Source organism: Suricata suricatta, chromosome 12 (assembly GCF_006229205.1).
Source record: "Suricata suricatta isolate VVHF042 chromosome 12, meerkat_22Aug2017_6uvM2_HiC, whole genome shotgun sequence".
Taxonomy (NCBI): domain Eukaryota; kingdom Metazoa; phylum Chordata; class Mammalia; order Carnivora; family Herpestidae; genus Suricata; species Suricata suricatta.
Window position 1 is genome coordinate 56,521,688 of NC_043711.1, and position 24,590 is coordinate 56,546,277.

General features: G+C 53.6%; 1 protein-coding gene across 1 annotated transcript in view; it reads left to right on the plus strand.

Moving 5' to 3' along the window:
- Positions 1-24,590, plus strand: part of EEFSEC (eukaryotic elongation factor, selenocysteine-tRNA specific) — a gene marked incomplete at its 5' end in the record, with an annotated part of 236,453 nt that overhangs the window by 164,854 nt on the left and 47,009 nt on the right. Inside the window, one exon of the mRNA XM_029917905.1 lies at positions 16,122-16,778. Within this exon, the coding sequence (XP_029773765.1) occupies positions 16,122-16,778 (657 nt within the window). The remainder of the gene's footprint in view (positions 1-16,121; positions 16,779-24,590) is intronic.

The window sequence follows — 24,590 nt, forward strand, 5'->3', positions numbered from 1 at the left end:
CGGGCAGGTAGGCCTATTGTCCATTTAAGTAAACACAGACGTGAGACCCCCTGCCTGAAGTCACGTGGCTGCCATGCAGGGTCTGAACCTAGGAAGTCTGACCCCAGCACCAGTGCTGCGGTAGGTGGCCGTTTGGTAGCTCTCCCTCAGTCTCGCGATCATTTAGCGGTTATTACCAACAACAGCGTCCCAGGCCCCCTTGGAGGGTACAGAGGCCCCCTCAGCAATGGTGGTCCCCAGGGGGGTCTGGGGCTGGGCAGGCAGGGCACTGGTCACCCACTTAAGTCACACCTTTGGGGTGCTAGCCCAGGGTTTCCATACATGCTCTCCCACCAGAGCCCCTGGGCTTGGACTCCAGCTCCACCACGGCTGAGCTGGTGGCCTTGGGCCCTTCAGCTTGAACCCCCATGCAATGTGGGTCACAAGAGGACCTATTCTCAGGGGGTTCGTGAGGACTCAGTAGCCTGATCTGTGTGAACTTGTTAGAACACTCTCTGGGACACACAGAAGGTGCTCACTAAATTACAGCCATGGGGAGGTTGGGAGTGGGGTGCTGGTGAGGGCGCAGTGACAGGAATCAGGGCAGGAGGCCCTGGGAAGCAGCCTAGAGGCTGTGGAGCTGCAACTGAGCAAGGAGAGGGAGGAGTTAGCCAGGCAGAGGAAGAGGGTGACGGCCTGGGAGACTGGAAGGCTCCCATTGGCCACTTGCAGCAGAGCCCCTTGGCCAGTGGTACAGAATGTCTGCAGATCCCAGGCTGGTCACACACAGGGAGCAGCTGAGCCGTCGGAGCTGAGCTGGTGGTGCACCCTCGAGGTGGGCGATTGGGAGCCAGGGCGCTAGGGAGACAGCGGGGAATGGCAGGGAGCTCAGTCCAGAGTGGTTTGCACTCCACTTTCGTCCCGCCCGCCATCTCTGTCTGTGCTGGCTTCCAGCTGCCATCCATGGGGACCTCCCTCTGACTCTGCTGGTGGGGAGGGTGCCGCTTTGCTGTCCCGCCCCAGGGTAGTCATTCCCTGGACCGTTTCCCCCTCAAAGTTCTTGCTTGCATCTTTAAACTCATTTTCATTAACCTTAACAGCAGCTCCGAAACTCATCAGAGAGTGTTTACTATTATTATCCCCCCAGCCTCCTTCCAGGGCCGGGGCTTACACATTCATGACGGCTTTTGGAAAGGGCATGTCTCAGCTCCGTGTTTGCTGTCTACACTTTGGAGCCAATGTTCGGGAAGACCTTCATCAGCCTCAAGCTCCTGTGCAGGGATCTCTTGAATATGGAAATGGAAACTGCTGCCAGCAGCCACGTCTCCTCTAAGTGTCATGGCCACCCAGCTTCTCCAGGAGCCCCCCTCCAGGCTGACGTCTTAATGGCTGGGCGCAGCGAAGCTGAGGGGCCTTCCCCGCGCTGCGGCCAAGCTCGACAGTTTGCTGGCACTGGTGGGGCTATTCCTGTGATGGGCGCTGGTGACTTGGGGATCTTCGTGCTCAGCCTGGGTGTCATGGCCTTTGACCCATGTTACCCGAAGTGCTTTAGCCCGAGCACTTTCCAGATGCAGTTGCTGCCATTTCCCCTCCTCCCCCACACCACGTCTTGGCACAGTGCTGACTTCCAAGGCCAGGCCCGAGGCAGACGCCCCTCAAAATCCCTCAGCAGTTGCCAGACTGGATGCCATCTGGGTGCTCCTTCAGCGTAGCAGGAGATGCAGGCTGGGGTGGCACATGTGTCTCTGGACACCGGCGCCTCCCTTGGGAGCCAGTGCTCACTCCCGCAGAGGTGTGCTCCAAACCCGGTGCCTGAGGGCGGTGGGCCCACCCCATCTAAATGGCTCCAGCTCCAGGCTGGTGGTTGGGGAGTGAGCGCAGGGAGGTGGGAAGTGGTGAGCAAAAGCCTCTCCCTGCCCATCTGCGTCTGGCCCCAGGCCCATGGGCACTTTTCTCCCTTCAGTTGAGTGCATCCCTCCTTGGCTTTCTTTGCTTTGGGGCCAGGATGCCGGGCTAAGTGCCACCATGTGCCTCCGGCCAGTGGGCCAGTTTTCACAAGGGCAGTTAATTCAAAACTTTATATTTAAAACAACCATGGATCTAGTATGACATAAAACACACACACAAAATATATTAACATATAAAACTTGTGACTTCCAAGAAATTCTGTGCTTTTAGCAGGTGGCTTCAGGCGTTTATTCTCCTCTGCCTCTAGGAAGGGCAGCAGCACCTCCTGTTGTCTTTGGGGAGCCGGGGGCCCCTCGGTGCACTGGCGTCTCAGCAGGAGGCCCCCTCCCACCCCCCCACCCCCAGGAGCAGACATTGTCCTTGAGGGCTCCAGCTGGAGCATACAGGTTCCCTGTGGGTCAGTGGGCTCCTTACTCCACTGTGGAACTGAGAGCCTTTCCTAAGAAAGCCAAGGAGGAGGGAAAAGAGATCCAGAGGAGGAAAGTTGCTCTTTTATTTTCTGATGTCCAGCGTCTGACCCACTCGAGCCCACCTTGTCTGAACATGGGCTCCCCACCCTGCTTGCCCTTAAGCAGTATGTATCTGTAAGCCCAGTGCCATGGATGGCCTGGCACATAGTAGGACCTTCATTGGTGTTGGTGGAATCAATTCGCAGTGATGTATTTGAGTTTAAAAATGAGATATTTGGGGGCACCTGGGTGGCTCAGTTGGTTGGGTGTTCGACATTGGCTCAGGTCATGATCTCACGGTCTTGAGTTCGAGATGCGCGTTGGGCTCTGTGCTGACGGCTCAGAGCCTGGAGCCTGCTTCGGATTCTGTGCCCTGCCCCCATCTTACTGCACCTTCCCCACTCATGCTGTGTCTTGCTCTGTCTCTCAAAAATAAATAAATGTTAAAAAACATTTTTAAATGAGATATTTGATGTTTGCTTTCAGAGGTTTTTTTTCTCATTCTAATACTAGACTAAAGACAAATTTGGAAAACACAGAATAAGGTACAGAAAATTGAAGGAAGGAGGAAAAAAATCTTTGACACAGATTTGACACAGAGATTCCTGTTACTGTTTCAAGACTTCCAAACCTGAGACCGCCTCTCCCTCCCTGGGCTTCACTTTGATTTCTCTTTTGTCATTAGGAGGTGGCTTCGTGACAGAAAGACACAAAGGCCAGGCGGGTGCAGTTTTTCTTAGTACAGGCAAGGCCCGGCCCTAGACACCCCCACCAGCCTTGCTGTCTGTCTGGAGGTGGGATTCCTCAATCCTCCAAGTGGGCCTGGGCCCCACCACCACTGCCGCCACCCGCACTGCTCCTGGGGACAGGAGAGGCAGGCCCTCCTTCTCCCCGACGACACCCAGCCCCATGCCACCTCTTACCGCTTCCCCACTGTGCTGCAGATTCGGGGCTGGGCATCTGCACTTAGTGGCAGCTCGCACTCAGGACCCTGGCGTTATTGCTCGGTTTGCAGCCTCATGTCACCGTTTTCCCGAGGGGCCTTTGGTGGGTTAGTGACTCTGGTTCCTCCTCCCACAGATGGTGGTGACTGCACCTGTGTGGTGGGGCGATCGAGAGGATGGGTGGGAGCACGCAGGCTGCCCAGGCGAGGGCGTTTGGCAAGGGAAGGAGCCTGATGCTTTTCTGCAGAGATGACAGATCGCTGCAGCCCGGGGTGGGGGGGACAAGGAGGGTCTCCCTTTTTCTTTTAACTTAGGTTTTTAAAAGCCTTTCCTCCTAAATCAAAGCTATATATGATCACTTCGGAAGTTTTTATGAAGTATAAAGAAACTCGAAAACTCACCGAGAAGCCCATCTCCTGGAGGCAGTTGCTATTTATAGTTAAGATTGAGTTTTAAATATTTTTATGCCTTGATGAGCTGTCCAGTATTATGGAGTATATTTCCATGCTGATGAAAATGCTTCATATTTTTGATGACTCACATGACATCTCGTCTGCTGTTTACTTAGCCGACCGTCTATCGCTGGGCAACGAGCTTGTCACCGTCTTGCAGTCCTAAAGAAGAGTGAAGGGAACATTTTCGTAACCCGTCCTTGCCTTTCTGAGAGTTTCCCAAGGGGTGGGATTCTTAGACCTAGAATGTAGAAGCATTTAGTTAACCCTTCTAGAAAGGCTTGGGCCAGTGTGATCTCAAGCACCGCGGCCATGAGGGTTGTGTTTGTGGGCGGTGCGTCTTTGTCTCCAGGCCACTGCACAGAGAACGGTGCTTCCCATCAGGCACCTGTGTACAGGTAAGGTGGGTCTGCGCCCTCAGTTTGGGTACAAAACAGTTTAGTGTCTGCAGGGCACCTGGCCCGGGGCTGCTAGCCCGCTGGCCGTCTGGAAGCCACACGGAGCTGGGGTGGTTCTGAGCGACTGTGTCTCCCATTGTGCCAAGTTTCCCTTTTATTTTGTAGGAACCCAGAGCCTTGTGTCATCTCTTTTATCCTCCCATCCTGGCAAGTGGCATGGCTGTTTCCACAGGCTTTAGGAAACATGAGAGAGCCTTCCACCCTGTGTGAGACGCCTGAGCCAGAGTCCCCTCCGACTCCTGGTCCTGCAGCGGTGGCTTCCCAGTGTTGCTGGGGGTATGGAGACTCGAGTCTGCAGTTAGGGTGCTCAGCAGGAGGCTGGGGAGCCTCTCTCATCCTCCCCCTGCCCCTCCCAGCCCAGCCACCTCCCTGTCTGCTTCTCTGGGCCCAGGACCCCCACAGAGGGTGGCTCGGAGCAGACTGTCGGCCTTCACTGAGGGAATTGATTGGAACCGGATTCTATACAATTTAATTGACTGGAATGTCTGTCTTTTATTTTAAAAAAATGAATTTTTAATTATACAAACAATTTATGAATGCCTTCACTTAACAAAAGTGAAACTTCCCAGTTCAAGGGGAAAAAGGGTCCCTGTTGCTTCTTTGGAGTGTATCCTTCTAAACCCTTCTCTATGCAGCACAAGCATATTTATGTAAAAATAAGAAATGCCATTTTGTAAGTGTATCGCGTCATGTGGAATTTGCACTTTTTCTGTTTCGGCCCAGTATTGCCCCACCTTGTCACTACATACAGAGCCTGACCAGTGATTGCATTTGTGAGCATGGACCTCGTCCTGCCCTTGCCATCAATGAGCTCTTGGGCCCCTGCGAAGTGTCTGTGGATATCACCTGTGCCACAGTGACCGTCTTACCTTGCACACATGTGCACAGGCTTCTCCCTGGTCGGTTTCAGGGAGTAAGACACCCAGCCTTGTTTCTCCTGGAACTCAGCTCTGCAGTCTGTCCCTGAGCCCCTTCTATATCAGCAGACCCTGCCTCATCAGGACAAAACGCACAGATGGGGAGAGGGGCTCTCGGCCCCTCAGAACCCTACCCTGGCAGCAGCTTGGTCCTGTCTGAGCCCCACCCCGTGGAACTCTGCCCAAGCCTGCTGGCTCCTCCTCGCATTCTTCTCCCTACGCTGCCCCCTTTCTCCTGATTTCATTTGCAGGCATCATCCTTCAAAATCCAACTCAGATGTCACCTCCTCTCTGCAGGCCCCCTGACGCCCTCTCGGGGCACACAGCTCACGGTGTTCTAAAGAGTACCTCACATGTCTGCTTCCTCCCTCCCCCCCCCCCCAGTGAGTGTGGAGTGCTGGAGGGCAGGGCTGTGGCTTCCCCTGCGCCCCCAGTGTTGAGTGAAGGCCTGCCCAGTAGTAGGTGCTACTAGGCTGTGTTGAGGGAGCGCAGGTGATGACATGGGCAGACCCCAGAGAACGCCCCCGTATAATGGTGGATAAATATGCAGGAGCGGAGGCGCACAGTGAGCTGGGGCCCAGAAAGAGGGAGGCCAAGCTGAGCACCAGCCAGAGAGAGAGCGCAACACCTGGAACACGGGCAGGCTTGAGCGAGGCCATGGTGTGACCCGGGCTCTGTACTAAGCAGGGGGCCAGGCAGAAACGTGAGGAAGGGCTGGCTGTTGGGGGGAAGCTGAGTGCGAAATGAGGCCCGGAAAAGGAAAGAAACTGTGGGCATGGGGCGGATAGATTCCAGGATTTGCCACAAATGAGCCATGGGAACTTGAAGGATGAGAAAAAAGCCAGAGGCTGAGCTTTGGACTGTGAGTTGGGACTGGGCCACCATGTTCGTGGAAGACTTGGCTGTCTCCAAGTGCTCCACGTGATACTAGGTGCTCCTTAAATCTTTCACAGAAGCCCTGTGGCCTAGGATGTCTTAGCCCCATTTTATCGGTGAAGAAGCTAAAGTTAGGGAATGTCACGTCCGAGCTAGAGCTCAGGCATGCTGTGCCCACCCAGGAGCAGGGGCCACGGGGGAGAGGGGACGCTCATGGGGCTGGTGGAAAGGGGAGCCTTGGGACCGGCCCTTTTGGGACCCAAGCCCTCCTGGGCGCCGCGCGCAGGCCCACACACACAGGTGTGGTCGAGCTCGCTGCTTCTCAGACAGCTGGCCTGGCCCTGCCCCGAAGACAGAGCCTTGGCTTACCTCCCAGGGATGCCTTACCCCCCGAAAAGCTCAGTGATGTCGTTAAAAACAATTAAAGCCCCAGTTGTATGGAAAACAGAAGACTCCAACGTTGGTGTAATTCAATTTAAAGTTTTATGGGATGACAAATGCGTGGAGGGCGGCTGGGAGGAGGGAGCGTAAGGCTTCCTGGCAGGGCCCCTGTCACTTTTATGGTCTCCATTGTTGCAGCGACTGGGAGGCTCATAACCGGGGTCTGTTTGTGAGGTCACTCTGGAGGCGCAGGGGCCTTCGCTGGGCCCTGTGGTAGGAAACCAAATCCATTCCTTCCTCCCCAGCCGCCCTCTGTGCAGCAGGCACCCTGGGGATCTGGTGGTGAGCAAAGAAAACCCAGCCTGCGCAGGGGGCAGCTGTCCGCGCGGCATGGGAGCCCCACGGCAAACAGCCGGGCGTGCAGGCGCATCCCGGAAGTTAGGCGATGGCGCCGTGAGTACCATGAGCTAGGTCTCAGGGTGCTCTGAGGCCCCCAGCGAGTGGCCTGAGCTGGTCTCCGCGGGAGAGGTGGGCAGGTGGGGAGGAGGCGCACCGGCCTGGGCAACGCTGACTGCTGGGTGCAGGAGCCTGGCCTGGGCATCCAGGGCCCAGGGAAGAGCCTGAGCAGCAGACATGCAGACAGGCGAGTTGGCTCTTTGTGGGGACCTGTGGGCCCCCAGACTCCTGAAGCTCCTCTTTTTCTCTACATAGGAGGCATTCCTTTTTTCTTAGCTGGAGGCTCTGAGGGGAAGTTGTCCTTTGCTTCCTCTCCTCTCTCTCCAGGGACAATAGGCCTTTTGCTGAGGCCCCAGGGGATGTTTTTGCATCAAACAGACCCCAGCTCTGGTCAGCCAGCCCAGGGCCCTGGAGACTCAGCCAGGTGGGGGTGGGAGTGTGTCTAGAGCCGCAGGAACCATGCTTCCTGGCCCTGGCGCTCAGGGAACCCAGAAGAGCCCAGGAGGTCCCCCCCCCACAGGTCCCTTCCACCTCATCTCCCCTGTGACCCTTCCTCCAAGAGCTGTGTGGGCCCCAGGGCATGCCCATGGAACCCCTGGGGCTTGGCAGGGTCTCAGTCCATGAGAGACTGTATCTTGTGTGAACCAGCAGCAGCAGGGACCCTGAACCAGCTCCAGGACAGCAGTGGGACACCATGGCGAATCCATCAGCCTGGCAACAGTTTAAAAGCCTGCAGCACCAAGTGCAGGCCAAGGTCTGCACTGCTCAGGGAGGGGCAGGGGGTGGCAGTGGAAGCTGGTCATGTCAGAAAGCAGTAGGTAAGACCTGGTGAAACATTCCCCCTACCCCAGTCTTCCATACAGATACCCACGCTAGAAGCACTCTGCATGTGGGTACAAGTCCCCACGTGCAGGAATGGTCACCACACGTCATTTGCAGCAGTGAGAATAGCAACTCCTGTCTGTCAGCAAAGGCACAGATAAGAGGCGGAGTTTTCCTATAAAGAAATACCGTGGTCAAAAAGTCACCTAGGCGAGTACAGAGATAGCAAGATCTCTGTTGGGATAAATATACAGTAAATAGACAAGTGTCTCGGTCTGTGTATTTCCCAGGATGAACAGATGTCAGAAATCTAACACAGAAGGAAGGAGGCAAGTAGGAGTGAAGCAATAATGTGGGACCATTTGTATAAACTCAAAAATGTGTGTAGTATTCAGGGACACACACATGGGGCAACATACATAAAACAGAAGGACATAGGCAGAATTCATGGAAGTCATTGCTACAGGGAGTTGAGGAGGGAAGTGGGACCACAGGTCTTCAGCGTGATGTCAAGACAGAGTAACAAGATCTGAGCAGTCGGTTCCAGGTGGTGGGAACACAGGCAGTCATGATGTCAGCTGATTCCGTGTACCTCTCTGAATGGCTTTCATTGCTCTGAAAAATAAGTGGGTGAGCACCGAGTCCCCAGGACCCATGTGACGTTCTCCCCTCGCAGCCCTGGAGGTGGTGACGGGGAGCCAGGATGTGTACCGCACAGGGGAGGTGCCGGCAGCCCCCGGGGGCCCACGCTGCCCTCTCCTTGCACAGTGTCCTGAGTTCGGCTTTTTGTGTGAGATGCATTTAATGCATTAGGTGGGGTGGGAGGGGGTTGCCTTATCTGTACCCGGCCTAGCTCGAAGAAGAGGGAGACAGAAGAGCGGCCAAATTGAAACCTTATTAAACAAAATTGGTTAGGTCTGATGGAGCCAAACCTACTGATCTTTAAAAGCTTATTTCATTTTTCTCCCTCCGGTCTGAACCTCTTTGAATTGAAGTAACTGATCCTGCCGTAAGCTTATTAGTGTCAAACCCTGTGTGTTTCTTTTCCTCTCCGATTTACATTTTATTAAGTAATGATGAAGTTGTGAGGCCCCAACCCTCGCCTTTGGCACAGCCAGGAGCTTACAGGCTCATTACTGGAACAAAAATGGATAATAGCGGTCCAATCTCATTACAGCTAGTACCATGATCACAAAACCCGTGCATCAGGAAGACCGCACAGTGCAGGCTCTTGTCTACCGCTTTGCACCATCTGTTGATTCCACAGAACGCTAGGAAGATCCTCGCCCCTGCTGTTCCTTGGCAGTTTACTGTGACGGTCTCGGGCCTCTCCCTTTCTTACCGGGCAGAAAGCATGTGCCAGAGAACTTTTTTGGGGGGTGGGGTTTTCTGGCATATGATACAGTAAAAGAATGTGGGCTGTCATGGTGGACACATCCAGATGCCAAGGATACATCCTAGCCTCTGGGACCTCACTTACCTCATCTATAAGATGAGGTCATTGTTCGCCCCCCAAAGGTTGCCCCGGGAATGATGTGGAGCCCGGTCATTGGCATGTGTTGGCATCCAGCCAGTGTCGGGGGTCTCTCGTCTTTACTTCTCTCTAGATCGCGCAGTGAAATAGTGAAGTCCACTGTTGTTGGATGCCGCTGCTCCATGCGGGGTGCTCCGGAGAGCAGAGAGGGACGCTCTGTGACGTCTCCTTCAAATGACCTCAAGTCCCCTCCAGCCTTCTGCGGGAGGCTTTAGTGGTCTCTACGACAGAAACTGGGTCCTTCTGGGTACAGTGCCCTGCAGAGTCCTCAGACTGCTGGAACACTACGCTGCAGACGCTCAGAAGACCCGAAGGCGTATCTGCGCATGTCGGGCCTGGGAGCGCAGGGGCATGGGTCCATTTGCTGTCTCACTTGCTCAGTCGGCAGGTGTTTCCTGAGTGTCTGTCCTGTGCTGCGTACTGTGCTGCCTAGACAGACACACAGGCAGCTAGGAGGGAGCACAGGCGTTGAGGAGTCAGGTCTGAAACTGTCCTCTGGGCTTGGCCAGGGGGAGGCTATCGCTGACCATGGCCAGGGCAGCAACAGCAGCCTGGGCAGAGGGAGGGAGGGGTGCCCCTGCCCCTGTCCCCACCACTCCCGAGTCTTAGGCAGGCTGGCCTCTCCTCAGCTCCCGTCCACACCTGAGAGGAGCCCTCTCTTCCCTCTACCCCTTCCCTAGAGCCATCTTTCTGGTTCCCACCATGTGGGCATCCACACCTTTGGTCCACCACACGCGGAGTGGCATGGCAGGGCAGGGCCACTCTGCCCCTAGCACCAGCTGCCCAGGCAGTTTCTGCTCAGCTGCCCCAGAGACTGCACCGAGGGATGCCAGGCCTGTCTTGCAGTCCCCGCATTCATTGTCCCAAGTCTCACCCTATTTGCTTTGTGACCTTGGAGACATCAAAAACCTCTGTTTCTTCATCCATAAAATTGAATGTAAAAATATTGACCCACCTCGTAGGGTTTTCATGAAGAATAACTGACCCAGATGATGGTAAAGCCTCTTTGTTAGTCAGAAAGGGCCAAACTGCTTAGCAAGCACGAACTTGAGTTTAAAAATGGTTTGCTTGCTTGATGTATGCCTTCCTCCCTCTCTCCCTGGGTCCATCCTCCCTTCCCCAGAAGTGCTTGGTGCTGGAAAAGAGGGGAAGGACAAGGGGAAGAGAGCCGGCAGCCACCATCCCCTCTGGGAGCGGAGCTCAGGGAATGGGCCTGCCTGGACGGCCCATGCAGCGTGACCTCCCCACTCTGCCGCCTGCCTTCTCTGTCACCCTTCTAACTGTATCCCGCTCAGGACACCCAAGTCCCTTGGAGAGGCTGGGAAGGCTCCTTCCCCTGGGCTGTCTGGAGCCCCCCACTCCTCACCTGTCTTGGGGCTAGCTCTGCCCCCACAGTGCGGCACCTCCTCCATGGGCCTTTGGGGATATATGCATCCCAGCCCCAGGCTGGAGCTCCCTGGGGGCAGGGCAGTGCTGTGCCCATCCACGGCTCCATCCCTTCAGTCCACAAATACTTGCCGAGGGCCTCTATATGTCAGGCACTGTGCTGGGCACTGGAGATAGAAACAGAAATGAAATAAATAAAATAAAAACATACCCCTCATCCTCATGAAGGTTACATTCCAGCGTGGGAGAGACAATCAGTAAGCAAATATATGTGTCAGTTAGTGGTGAGTGCTCAGAAGAAGAGGGAAACATGGAAAAGAAGAGAGAGGAATGGGGAGTTCTTATTATGGGGTCAAGGATGGACTCTGATGAGGTTTATTCCTTTACTTTGAAAAGAGAGACCAAGAGCACAAGTGGGGAAGGGGCAGAGAGGGGGCACACAGAGGATCTGAATAAAACAGGCTCTGCCCTGACAGCAGCGAGCCCAACATGGAGCTTAAACTCACAAACCATGAGATCGTGACCTGAGCCAAAGCCAGACACTTACCCAACTGAGCCACCCAGGTGCCCCCAAGGATGGATTCTGATAAAGAAACATCTGAGCAGAGGGGCACCCAGGTGGCTCAGTCGGCCCAGGTCATGATCTCGCAGTTCATGAGTTCAAGCCCTGTGTTGGGCTCTGTGCTGACAGCTCAGAGGCTGGAACCTGCTTCGGATTCAGTGTCTCCCTCTCTCTTTCTCTGCCCCTCCCCTGCTCGTGCCCCATTTCTCTCAAAAATGAATAAATGTTAAAAAAAATTTTTAAGAAACATCTGAGCAGATAGGAAGGAAATGAAGAAAAGACAAATAGGGTATATAGGGGGAGGAACATCCCAGTCAAAGGCACTGGCAAGTGCAAAGGCCCTGAGGTAGGAGAATACTTGGTGTGTTTTGGGAGCAAGAAGTAGGAAGGCTCACATGACCATGTCAGAGAAATGACAGGAACCAACTGTAGGGCCTTGGGGTCCTAGCAAGGACATTAGTTTTACAGAGTGAGAGCCAGTAGAGAGCTCAGAGGTGAAACTACAGAGTCATATCTTATATATAAGCCACTTTGTGGAGAACAGACTGTAGGGAAAGGGCCAGTAACCAAAGCCAGGAGGGCCCGAGACCAGGATGGGCAGTGGCTGCGGTGGGAGGGGCTTGGACGGTGGCCCCAGTTGGAAGGCGAAGCCTGCTAGAGTCCCTGATGGCCGGCTATGGGTACGAGAGAACAAGAGTCAAGGGGAGCCAACCAGAAGCCAGGTGTCCGTCCGTGCATACCAGTGTCTCCATCGTCCCCACATCCGGTCAGTCCACACAGCCCCACACTGTTCTGCATAAAGAACTCTTGGGGTACCTTCCTTACTAATGTCCCTATTTTCTTCCTTACTTCTCCGCCCTGGGTAGCCAAAGTGACCTTTCCAAAGTACATGGTAGCAGGTGTCATTCTCCTGCTCAACCTCAGGCCACCACTGCCACCAGATGCTTCTGTTGTCCTTCCCATGACGAAGGTGGCTGGCCTGTGTCTCCAACCTGAGGCCACTTCCCCTGGCCGGCTCCCTGCCAACCAGCCCACTGCCTTTCAGTCCCTCGACCAGACCACACTCTTTCCCACTTCAGGGCCTCAGGCCTGCTCTGCTCCTTCCTTTGCTGGATTGCCTGTGGGTGGTTTCTTCTCTTCCCTCTGGTCTCAACTTTAGTACCACCTCCTCTGGGAAGCCCTCCCTGATGACCCAGGAAGGATTACATCCCCCAACTATTCTCTAATACCTCTCCGTGATTTTGTAATTCTGACTTTATGAACTGATGCTCTTATTAACGTCTCCCCTGCCCCCGACAGTAGACTGCAGAGTCCATTCTGCTCACCCCATATCATTCCAGGGCCCAGGCCTCCTCCATGAGAGAAACTTGATAAATACATGTTGAGTGAATGCACCAACAGTGCGTTGGCCACTCACCTTGGATATTAGTAAATAGGAGTGAGTTGCCGAAAAGATGGACGGAATCTTTCAAAGTTGGCTAGAAAAAGAAAGGAAAGTCTGTTTTTTCCCATGCTTGAGTGGGCAAAACTACTTTCCCATAGTTTTTGGTGTCCTCGATGGGATCTTGCATTCTTAAAGGATATCCTGTAAACGTGGGCTTGGCGATACGCCGGCATGGTGATGCTGTGTGTGCGCCCACGAGCACCCAGAGCAGTGCCACACCGCCCTGTCCCCATCTGTGTCGGGGAACAGGGCCCTTGAAATCTTGATTTGCACAGTTATGTGTCTTTCTGCTCTTCACAGTGCCATCTTAAGGCATTCTTTATTCTTTCAGTCCTAACACAAGCCCCATTGGAAAGAGAAGATGCTTTTAATGAGGCTGCTTGGAGACAGGCTCGATGGGGGGTGGGGGCTGTCAGGGTGGTGCAGGACCCCCCCCCCCCCCCCGTCACAGGGAGCATCATAAGCACAAGGATCTCGCTCAGGCCCCGGCTGGTCTAGAGTCCCAGCTCCATGCTTTGCCAGGTGTGGTTTTGCCAGGAGGGGCACATATCTTCCAGAATCAGATACAGCCGAAGGAGGAAGGCAAGATGGCGGAGAAGTAGGGAGCTCTGTAATCTCCACCTGCCCACAGAATCAGATACAGCCGTTCTCTTCAGACAGGCTGGGCATTAAACCGTGGGCCACAAGCAGCCTTTGTCAGCTGCCCTCCATGCTGGGCACAAAGGATGCAGCAGTAGGGACATGACCCATCTTCAGGGTTTAAAAGGCAAAAAAAAAAAAAATTTGATAGGCAGAAATGAAGAAACCTGGCTGTGCTAGATGTTGGGAAAGACCTGTACCCATTAAGTGTCTGGCCTGGGTTGGGAGCATACGCGGGCACTTAGTTATCTAGGAGACATGAGTGCTCACCCCCGACCCGGCAGTTCTGGGCAGGGGCCGGTGTCTTCCTCACACCGTGCTCCAGGCAGGGTTCATGCGTGAGAGGGAATTTGCTGCATCCTTTTCCCGCAAATGACCCACAGGAAATGACCCATGTGCAAGTCACTAGGAGACCGGGGGCTAGTGTGTGCCGTGCGGCATCAGCAGCAAATGAACCTGGGCACGGACTCCAGAGTTCAAAACCTCAGGAAACAAAGTGAAGTATTGATTAGGCATATGTCCCACATATGTAGTGAGCCTCTACTCAGTCGTGTGCATGTATATATGTAAAGACAGGAGTGCCACACACCAAATTCAAGACAGTGGTTGTTCCAGCTGGCCAGCAGGCAGAAGGCCCAGGTGGGGAAAGCGCACAGAAGGCGGTGGCACTTACTGGTGCTGCTGTGGTTCTCAGGGCACGTGGTGGGGCCTCGGGTATTTACTAGATTATAATTTAGCTCAATGGATATACGGAGGCCCACGCCAGCGGAGCCTAGGGCGGCAAGGACAGTGCAGTGCATCAGGTCGAGAGCCACCCAGGGAGGCTGACCAGCTCCATCTGGAGAGGGCAGGGGAGCCCATGAAGAGGTTGGTGCCAAAGAATTGCATCACCTGACATGTGTTTTAGAGAGCCGGCCTGGAGGCGGGAGTGGGTGGACAGTGGGGGCCTGGGAGACAGCTCACCAGGCGGCTCCAGGCCTCAGGGGAAGGGCCGGGCTTCAGGGCCTGCCTCGGGGCAGACACTCAGTGTAAGACAATATTCTCCAGTCACTCTGAGGTGCATTCCTGAAAATCTTACTTTCCTGTCGCCCTCGTGGGCCATTTTAGAGGTGTTTTATGTTTCTCCTTGATTGATCTTGGCTGTGGCTTTTGACACTGCACTTCTCACTTTCTCTGCCCCCTGACCTCGTGGTTAGGTAGTTAATGATCTTTAAACAAACACTTGAGTATTATGGCTCTCCAGGAAAGGGCCCGGTCTCCTGCGCCCGGGATCAGCTCATCCAGGAAGGAGGAGGGAGCCCCACATACCCGGGCTTTGTGGATGGGGATGTCTGAGACCTAAAGGCCACAGCATCTTTAATTTAGCAGGTTTTGATGGCGGGTCTTCTGAAATATAGTACCCACCTTTCTGCCGCACTAAGCAGAAATCTGTGACTGTAACTCCATCTCCTCTCAGACAGCAGCTCTTCGAAGGAAAGTCCCTTGGTTTCGAGAATGTTAGTTAGAGCCTTTCTCAGGGCTGTTCCTGATTTACAAACTGGGGGTGCTGCAATCTGCCCAGTGTGGTCGTTGGTGTGATGGTCTCCACACAGAGACAAGGTCAGGTTACTCCTTGACCTCAACTCCTCGGTGACTTCTGGCCTGCCCTCCCTTCTCCTCCGTGTCCTCCCTGCCCTCCCTGCTACAGCCCTCCTGACTCTTTGTTTATTTCTCAGACTCACAGAGCCTCCGTCCCAGCCTCCACATTCCTTAGCTCCTCTGTGCAGAGCTATCTTCTCCTGGACCCTCACACAACTTCTCATAATCAGGTGTAGCTCGGATATCACCACTACAGAGGTCTTCCCTGACCACCTCTCTGAAAAGCTAGGCCTTTCCGCAACCCTGGGCCTTCTCTAGATATTACGTATAAACACATATGTGTAATAGAGCATACTACATATACTATGCATAGCATTATATAAACTATATATAAAACATGGTGTACTATATATGCTGTATAGTACATACTATATTATAATATAGCATGCTATACATAGTATATATAATATATATACACAATTATGTCATGTATGTAATTATTGTTATTCTTATACATAAGGTTTTATATGTTAATTGTGTCAATGTAGACCTAGTCCATACTGATGTGTTTATAGTTATAGTTGTTTCTCACTCTGCCGCTGTCCCTGGCACACTGTGGTGCCCCGGGGACTGTGCATCCAGTGAGTGAGGAGTGGCCTGCCCCGAAGAAGCCCACGGCTAGCGGGCAGGCTGGCGCAGAGTAGGGCCTGACGGCAGAGAGTCTGTATGATGCAGAGGGGCTGGGGTAGCACGAAGGAGAGAGGGACAGATCCTGCCCTCTGCGAGTCCAGGCCGACTTTGCAGAGCAGTGTTTGGCCTGGATTTTCAAGGACAGAAAGTCATAGCTTGGCAGGCTGAGGACTGGGGCGGGGGGGGGGGGGGGGGGGGGGGGGGGGGGGGGGGGGGGGGGGGGGGGGGGGGGGGGGGGGGGGGGGGGGGGGGGGGGGGCGCGTTGTTTTGCATGCAGTGATGAGCCTGGACAGAGGGCCCGAGGCAAGAAAGTGCTGGCGTGCAGCCTGGGCAGAGCAGAGGCTCAAAGGACGGAGGGATTGCAGGTAGCCTAGGTCTTGGCTGCTGTGGCCACCCTGCACCACATGCTGGACTGGGGCGCTCTGTGGACACAGGCCCTGTGTTTGCAGGGAGCTTGCCCTGGCCAAGGCAGTCTGACCACCCCAGTGCCCCTGTGGCGGCATGAGGACAGGGACTTCTCCCACTGGGCCCCTCCCTCCTGCCTCAAGGCACTTTGTTTCATGAGCTTTCTCTTTTGCTACCCCAGGTGGTGAAGAAGGTGAAGTCCATGCAGATGTTTCACACGCCCGTCACCTCAGCCATGCAGGGAGACCGACTGGGGATCTGTGTCACCCAGTTTGACCCCAAGCTGCTGGAGCGTGGCCTGGTGTGTGCCCCTGAGTCCCTGCACACAGTCCACGCAGCCCTCATCTCCGTGGAGAAGATCCCGTATTTCCGGGGGCCCCTGCAGACCAAGGCCAAGTTCCACATCACAGTGGGCCATGAGACCGTGATGGGCCGCTTGATGTTCTTCAGCCCTGCCCTCGATAGCTTTGACTGCGAGCCTGTGCTGGACTCCTTTGACTTCTCTCGAGAATACCTCTTCCAGGAGCAGTACCTGAGCAATGATCTGGCGCCAGCGGTGACAGACAGCGGCGAGGCTGACAAGGAGACGGGCCAGGCCACAGAAGGCCGCTGTCCTCGGCAGCAGTGGGCCCTCGTGGAGTTTGAGAAGCCCGTCACCTGTTCCCGGCTGTGCCTGGTGATCGGCTCCAGGCTAGACACGGACATTCACGCTAACACGTGCCGGCTGGCTTTCCATGGCATCTTGCTCCACGGGCTGGAGGACAAGGACTATGCCGAGCGCTCCCTGCCTGGGTTGAGAGTGTACAAGCTCAAGCACAAGCATGGCTTCGTGGAGCGGGTGCGTAATCTGTCTGCCCACCGCCCTCCTGGTTGGGCTCGGATGGCCGGGTGGATATGGCTGGGGTCCGTGACGGGAACCAGGAAGACTTTAGACGCCTTCTGGTTCCAACTTCTGAGGTTTTGAAACAGGGAAACTGAGGCCCCGTGTGGGCTCTCTCAGCCTGCAGTCACAGAGCAGGGGCCTGAACCGGGGTCAGGACTTCCACCTCCCCTGCCCCTACAGCTGCCTGGCCCATGGCTTCGTGGAGGAGGGCAGAGCCCTGGCCCGCAGTTTCGTGGAGGAGGACAGAGCCCCTGCCCTAAAGCCGGTTTCACACAGCAGCACTTTAGCTGGGCCGGAAGCCAGCAGTATCAAGGGCCTCCCTGAGCCTCAGCTAGGACTCCAGGCCCTGCCCCTGGCAGCCCAATGACTAGGCCCTGGCTCTCATGGCCTCCATGGGGCTGAGCCTCCATCAGGCAGGGTGGCTGCTATATCTGCCCCACGCCAATCATATCAAAGGAGGGAGCATGGCTGGTCAGTGCAGGGTAGGCCTGGCCAAGCATGTCCTCGGCTAGTGGGGATGGGGCCAAGGATGCCGGAGGGCAAGAGGCAGAAGGGTGCAGGAAGGTGACACAGCATCAGGGGCTGGGCCACTGGCTTCTGGGGATCCCTGTCATCATCACCGGATACATCATCACTTTAGATGTGCCAGAGCCAGTGTGGTTCAAAGACCTTTCTCGAAGGGAGCCTAGAGCCTGAAGGCACCAGAAATCCTTGCATTGCCTCCTGTTGGGTGGGCCCTGCCCACCCACCTCATCTGTCCCTGAGAATACACTGGGGATCCCTGCCTCCTGGGCTTTGAAGATGTGGTGAGAGCTGTCTAAACCTTGCTCCCTGGAATGCGCCCCTGTGGGGCAGGGGCAACAGCTATGGGTGGTCCCAGGACTCTCTGAGCCAGGTGAGCATGGTGCTGGTAAGACCCCAGAGTTGGGGACCTGGGCTCCTGCGGGGTCTTCCCCGAGGCCCTCAGCAGGCCAGCGCTTCTGTTTCTTAGCAAGATGAGGGTGGCCCCTCCCTGTGTAGCCTTGCCCACTGCAGCCTGGACTCCAGTGGTGTTGGATCCTTACCAAGCAGGCACCCAGGAGCAAGGCACCAGCCAGTGTTGGGGTCTCATCACCACCCCCCACCCTGCCTCTTTCCCTTCTTCCAGATCCCCAGATTCTTCCGGATCTACTTCTCCCCGGCACTCCCTGGCACCGTGGAAACGCCCGCTCCCCTCCACCCTGTCTGAGGTTTCTCCCTGGTGGCCAGGCCCCGTTCACTTCTCCTCCCACCTGTATCTGGACTTTCTCCCTGTTGAGGGAATCAGCAGAAGCCTCTTACTTACTTGCTCATGTCTGTCTGAGGCTCAGGACCCTCAGCTTTGTCAGCTCAGGACTCCCACTGCGAGGCCAGCCTTGCCCACTCGGCCAGGCAGGTGCAGTTGCCCTGTGTTGCTGCCCAATGGGGGTCCTGGAACAGGACCTGTCTGCTCCTCTCTGGACAGGACCTGTCCCCCTGTGAGTGTCATTTCTTCATCTGCAGAGCAGCAGCCTAAACTCCCAGGGCCACTGGGAGGGGTCATGGACCTAGCGTGGGGCCACTCAAGGGCTCCATCAGCCCCGGGCCAGCCCTGTGATGCTGAGTGAAGACAAAGGTGATAAAGTGCACGTCACTCATTTGTCTAGCTTGGCTTATTAGCAGTGTTATGAAGTATCACTACTCTCTGAGGAAGCATCTGTTATGTAGTCACATCCCGCTTGGTGAGCCACAGGCCTAATTGCCCACAGAGGCCCATTGATGGCCATTCCTTCCTTTGAGAATGAGGAGTTTGGGGGGTAACTGGGGGGCTCAGTCGGTTGAGTGTCTGACTTTGGCTTAGGTCATGATCTCACAGTTCATGAGTTTAAGCCCCGCGTTGGACTCTGCTGACAGCTCAGAGCCTGGACCCTGCTTCTCATTTTGTGTCTCCCTCTCTCTCTGCTCCTCCCCTGCTCATGCTCTGTCTCTCTCTGTCTCTCAAAAATAAGTAAACACTAAAAACATTAAAAAAAAAAATAGAATGAGGAGTGTCAGCTTGAGCATATTCTTGAATGACTCTTGCCTCCTAAGGGCAGTGGGGAGGGCCCAGGAGGTGAGTTGACCCAGGCCCTGCCACCAATCTGGGGCATCCGCAGGAACTTGACCCCTTCTGCTCAGTCCAGGGAGGCCAGAAGTGGAGGCCCCAGAGCCCCAGATTTGCAGTCAGCAGAGGCTCCCTCCACTGGGGACAGCTTCAGGTGGGGCCGCAGATGTGTATGGAGGGTCCCAAGACCACACTCCTGCAGGGAAGCAAGGGCACGAGCACCCAGGTCCCCCCACCAGGCCCCTAAGGCTCTAGCTGAGTGGAGACCTCTGTGCCACAGGCTGCCTTCTGGGCCCAGGGGCAGGAATACACCTGCCCCATGCTTCCCTCCACCCCACTCCTTCTCATTTATTTAGAACCTACTGTGTGCCATTACCAGCTGCACACACTATTTTAAGTCCTAATAAAAATCCAAGGAGGAAGTATTACTTTTCCTATGTACTTTTTATAAAATCATTAAATAAATCACTTTCTCCCTCCTAAAATTATATGTAACTGTCTGAAAAAAGCAATATAGGCACATGGTAAAAAATAATTCAAACAAAACAAAAAGTTACTAAAAAAAAAAAAACGAGTGTTCTTCCTACTCTGAATTCAGGTCACCAGGGCCCCTCTGCAAGGCAGTCACACTAGAAACCAGACCAAGAAAAGTGAGGTGACCCACCCAAGGTCCCAGGGTGGTAACACAGGGTCCGAGCTCAGCACTGACGGGCCCCTGCGCCCTTACCCTTCCAGCAGGTCACGTCGAATCCCGTCCAGTGAGTTGAGAGGCTTATGTGCCCTTGAGAAACTGGAGTGTCCTTGTTGGGAGACTTTCCTTCCCTGCAAGTCAGGGGAGGCATTGACCTTGGGGGTCACACGGCCTGCGCTCAGAGCCTGACTGGGCCCAGTAACCCCTGTATGCCTTGTGCGGCCATTTCACTTCAACATCCTCATGCCTTTGAGGAGCAAGCAGTGTTCATCTCAGGGTTGTTTTGAAAGAGCTACAATAGCGTGTGGCTTCCTACATGGGAGCTGAGTCTAGCTCCGGGAGGGAGGAAGGTTCCCTAGTGCGGCAAGCAAGTAGGGCTGGCTCACTCCCAGACACAACCCAGTTTGCTTTGAGCAGGACTCAGAGTGCAGAGATTGTCAGAGAGCTTAGCCCTTAAAGTCCCAGATCGTGGGTCAGAATGATATTCCTTTCCCCAGGACTTCATGATCTCTCTCTGAAGCACAGGGACCCCCCCTCCCCACCCCCGTCCCTGTCAGCAGCCAGCCAGGGCCACTGGGAAGGAACCAAGAGTCAAGCTGGCTTCTGGGTGTGGTTGACAAGGGCAGGCTGTGCTTGTCTGCCTCCGAAAATTCTTAGACGCATCACAGCTACCACCCCGCCCCCAACATGCCTCCATTCAGAGACATCCCCAGGAGGCCAAGCCATCATGAAAAGTTAAATCCAGTCTCCCAGACAGGTCCTTGACCACCATGGTGAGTCAGTTCCCAGTCTGTGCTCCATGATGCTGGGCGAGCTCATTGAGTCTGCTCTGCAAACTCAGGCCGCTTTCTGGAAGCTCAGCTTGGACCTCCAATACATCCCCCAATTATCACTAAGGAAGGTGCAGCACTGTATAGATGTGTGTTGAGTGAACATTTTCTACCTGTACAGACTTAAGATGTACAGTCCTGAGCCTGTTGCCTAAAAGACGCAAATCATTCGTATATTCAGATGTTTCCTTGGCTCCTGTGTGTGCAAGGCACTGGGATGGAGCAAGACAGAGTGCTTGCTCTCCTGGGGGAGACTCGACAAGGAACAGTACCTTTGATGCTTTCAGGTAGTAAGTTCTAGAAAGAAAGTAACAGAGTGAGGTAGATATAGGATCCTGAGGATAGTGCATGACACACAAAGACAGACTGTCTGCTGTCCCCAGGCTTTCTCTTCTGTGCTCTGCTTCCTTTGCTACACGCTAGGTCCGGCTCCTTGTAGATGTGGCTTCCCTCGTTGGTGTCATCTACAGTGTCTGTGGCCTCTAGGCCACATCCAAGCAACTCGTCTTGCCCCAAATCTAATCATCTTAAATCCGCTTGTTTTCTCTGGATGCTTTTTTTTGTAGCTGCTACAATCAAACACAATTTAATTAACTTACCACCAGTAGATGGCTTTCCTTTGCTTGGCTAACAAATGAGCCCTTTGGAAACTTACTTTGATTATAGCCTTATTCTCTGTCTCTGTCTCTCTCTGTTGTTATTGTTGTTTTGTGAAGAAATTCTGCTCTGATGAGATGTGCTGCTTGAAATCATCTCATTTTTTACAAATCCTGTGAGCTGGGAATATTGTGATGTCAGTGTATGCCTTATTGTATTAACATAGCCAGTAATGTGACAAAAGAACCATCCACACCTCACTGAGCATTGCTAAAAGTGAGACATTTGAAGTCCACTTTGCCTGCTTTGACATGGCGCCTATGTACTGGTGATAAAAATGAAGTAAAGCAGGTGGCTGGGTGAGATGCGGTGGAGCCACCCAGACTCACCACAGCCAGTAGCTCCTGGGTTCCTGTCACAGCTGCTCAGTTCACCTGCCGTGGCACAGAAGCTGCTGCAAACAAGGTAGAGACAAGTAGGTGTGGTGAGGTGCCCATGCAAGTTTATTTAAGGACACACAAATTTACGTCCTAGAGTTTTCATAGGTTGTGAAATTTCTTCTTTGGACATTTTTCAACCCATTAGAAAACAGAAAAAAACATCCTCAGCTTGGAAGACCATACAAAAACAGATACTGGACAGAATTTGAGCCTCTAGCTATCTGTCCACCCCTGGTCTAAATGGTAAATATGATTCTTGACACAGATTGAGCATCCTGCAAGGAAAAATCTGATCACCACCAACAACCACAAGTACTCAGCTCTCTCTGCATTCCTGAGGAATTAGGTCCGAGGAAGGGAGTTCAAGTTAATAGAAACACTCCAGGGGTCTCTCCTGAGGGGGAGAGGAAGGGAAGGGAAGGTCTGCTAAAGGCCTTGCCTTTCAGGAGGAGGGCTGGGGGAAAGGAATTAGAGCATATGATGGTGAGGGAGATGCTTAGTATCCCGTTTGCGGGTAAATGTATAGGAATATGTGTAAGATTCTAAATGCAGAGAAAAGGGAAGAAGCTATGAATGGACCGGGAGAGTATAGCACTTCCACACACATGCAAAGGAAAGTCTGGAGTGAATTTGATCAAACCAACAAAAATGAAGGAAATAAAAACATTGTTCATAAACAAGGACAAAAGCAGGAGGAATAAGAGTATCCGTCATTACACTAAACATGAATGGCCAAATTCTCCTGTGTAGTACAGAGTCTGATAGATTGGATTAAAACACAAAACCTAGTTATATGCTGTTTATAGGAAACATGCATTGGTAAGCAAAGGTTAGGAATAAAAGGATGGACAGAGAAATGTCAGGGGACTGTGAACCAAAAGAAAGTATGAGTGGTAATGTTAATTTCAGACAAACTAGAATATTTAAGACAAAAATACTTACCAAGATAAAGAGAGATATCATATAATGATAAGGGGCATGGTTTTGAACTTGCACCTACCAAACATATAAAAACAAAATCTGTTAGAAATTAAGGAGAACTTGGTAAAAAAAAAAAAGTGAAAATTATATTGGGGCACATTAGAATGCAGATTCCAAAATCAGACCGACCCACAAAACAGGTAAGGACAAAGCGGCATAACACAATTCCTGCACTTGATTTCTAGAAAATAGAAACCCTGAGATCCCTCAAATAGAGAAAATATCCCTTCTCCTTTTTTCTGTGAAACATTTACAAAACTGGACATTCAGCAATAGTTATTTGAAAAATATTTGTAGAACACGTACTATGTGCTGCTTTCAGGGCGGGGGATATGAAGTAAATAAGAGACAAAATCCCTGTGCTTGTGGAAGTTAGTTGTCCCTGTGGCCACAGAGAAAACTATAGAAGTCATGAACCATTAAAATTAGAAATGAAGAATGGATATGGTTACATAGACCTATGCCATATGTGTGTGTTCGTTTGTTTATTCTTTCATGCATTTGCTGCTTGGAAATTTGTAAGCAGTAGGTTGCTGTTCATTTGCTTAAGGCCATTCCTCATACTGTTCTGCAGTGCAGTATCCCTTAGCAATAACTCTTTGCTTTTTTGGTCCCTTGATGACATTGCAAAGAAAGTCTTAGATTCCTTTGAAGGTGACTTTAACAGCCATCTCCCACATGCGAATCTGCTTTTTGAACAAGTAGAACAAGGGCCAAGATAGATCCTTCCAGTATCAACAGTCTGTGACTAGGATCCGACTCATTTTTTAATTGCATTTACTTTACCATCAGGTTCCTACTTATGGCGACTCTTGTTTTCTCTCTAGGGTAGCGTGTGAAGCTTCTGTTTTAAGCATACGTATTTAAAGAAAATGACTAGGTACAGAATCTTTCTTTGCAGGTGTGCAAAGATCTGGTGAAAATAGTGGGTGGTGATTGTGAGCTGGGATGGAGCTCCTGGGCCGTGCTCCCAGAGGTCCCTGCATCACTGCCATGTGCAGATTTGGACCAGCTGCTCGTGTCTCAGTGAGCCAGGCTGAGTGTCACAGGACACCTGGCCTTGGTGTGGAGGAGACGTGCCTACCGAGGGCCGCAGGGAGCAGGAGAGGAGTAAGGATCTGCTGAGGTGGGAGGAGATGGTCTGGTTCGGGGGAAAGTACTAATGACCTTTGAGCTGTGCCTTGTGACTGGTCAGACTGGTGGGAGCTGGGGGTCCCAGAGGCAGGCACTATTTCTGCAGAGGCACAGAAAAAGGGCCCTGTGGCCCAGGGCACCTGGCAGCTGAGGCCAGGAAGGAGCTCCAAGGTGTGTGCGGGCCACCCAGCAAAGCCACCAGCAGGCTGGGGCCTGGCAGAGGCTGAGGCTTCGATCAGATTGTGCTGGAGAAATCCTTTGAGGAGGGCCAGCCAGGGCAGCCTACAGACAGGTGTCCACATGAGGTCCCCAAACTGGCTCCCCGTCACCTGGCCTGCATTCCCAGTCTCACTGAGGTCCCAGGCCCCCCAGGGCAAGCCAAGCAGTCTGGCCTGACCAAAGCCACTTACCCTCTGGGGCCCTGTTTCCTCGTTTGTAACAATTGCTTGGGAAGAGGAGGGGCAGCTGAGGGCTCAGTGCCGAGGACACAGAGTGCTCTGCCCTTGGCCTGCCTTGCTGAGGTCCACTTCACGCCTCCGACTGCAGCCACACCCAGGGGCCCTCCTCTCCTCCCTCCCTGCCCCAGCAGCTTGCACACCCCTGCCCACATCATTTTCTGAGACCAGAGTTGTCCTGCCACTGCCAACTAGGAAACAGCTTCAGGCCCACCTCACACCTTCGATACCTGGGCCGGCCTGCTTCCAATATGAGCACATATAAAATGCTGAGTGCTGTGCCTGGCAGTGTACGCTGTTGTTAAGAGCGGCCTCTCCTCGTTGCTAACTTGGACTTTCCTCAGGCACAGATGCCTGGTTCCCGGCTCAGGTGGTGGTGGCGAGATGCTGCCACACGCACCTCTCCTGCGACAGGATTGGGTCACGCGTGCCGACTATTCTGGCACCAATGGGGAAGGCCTTAGGGCCGAGCCCAGGAGCCTGCCACATCAGCCCAGCCAAGCGCAAACACACAGAAGCCACTGGAAGCACCGGCTGG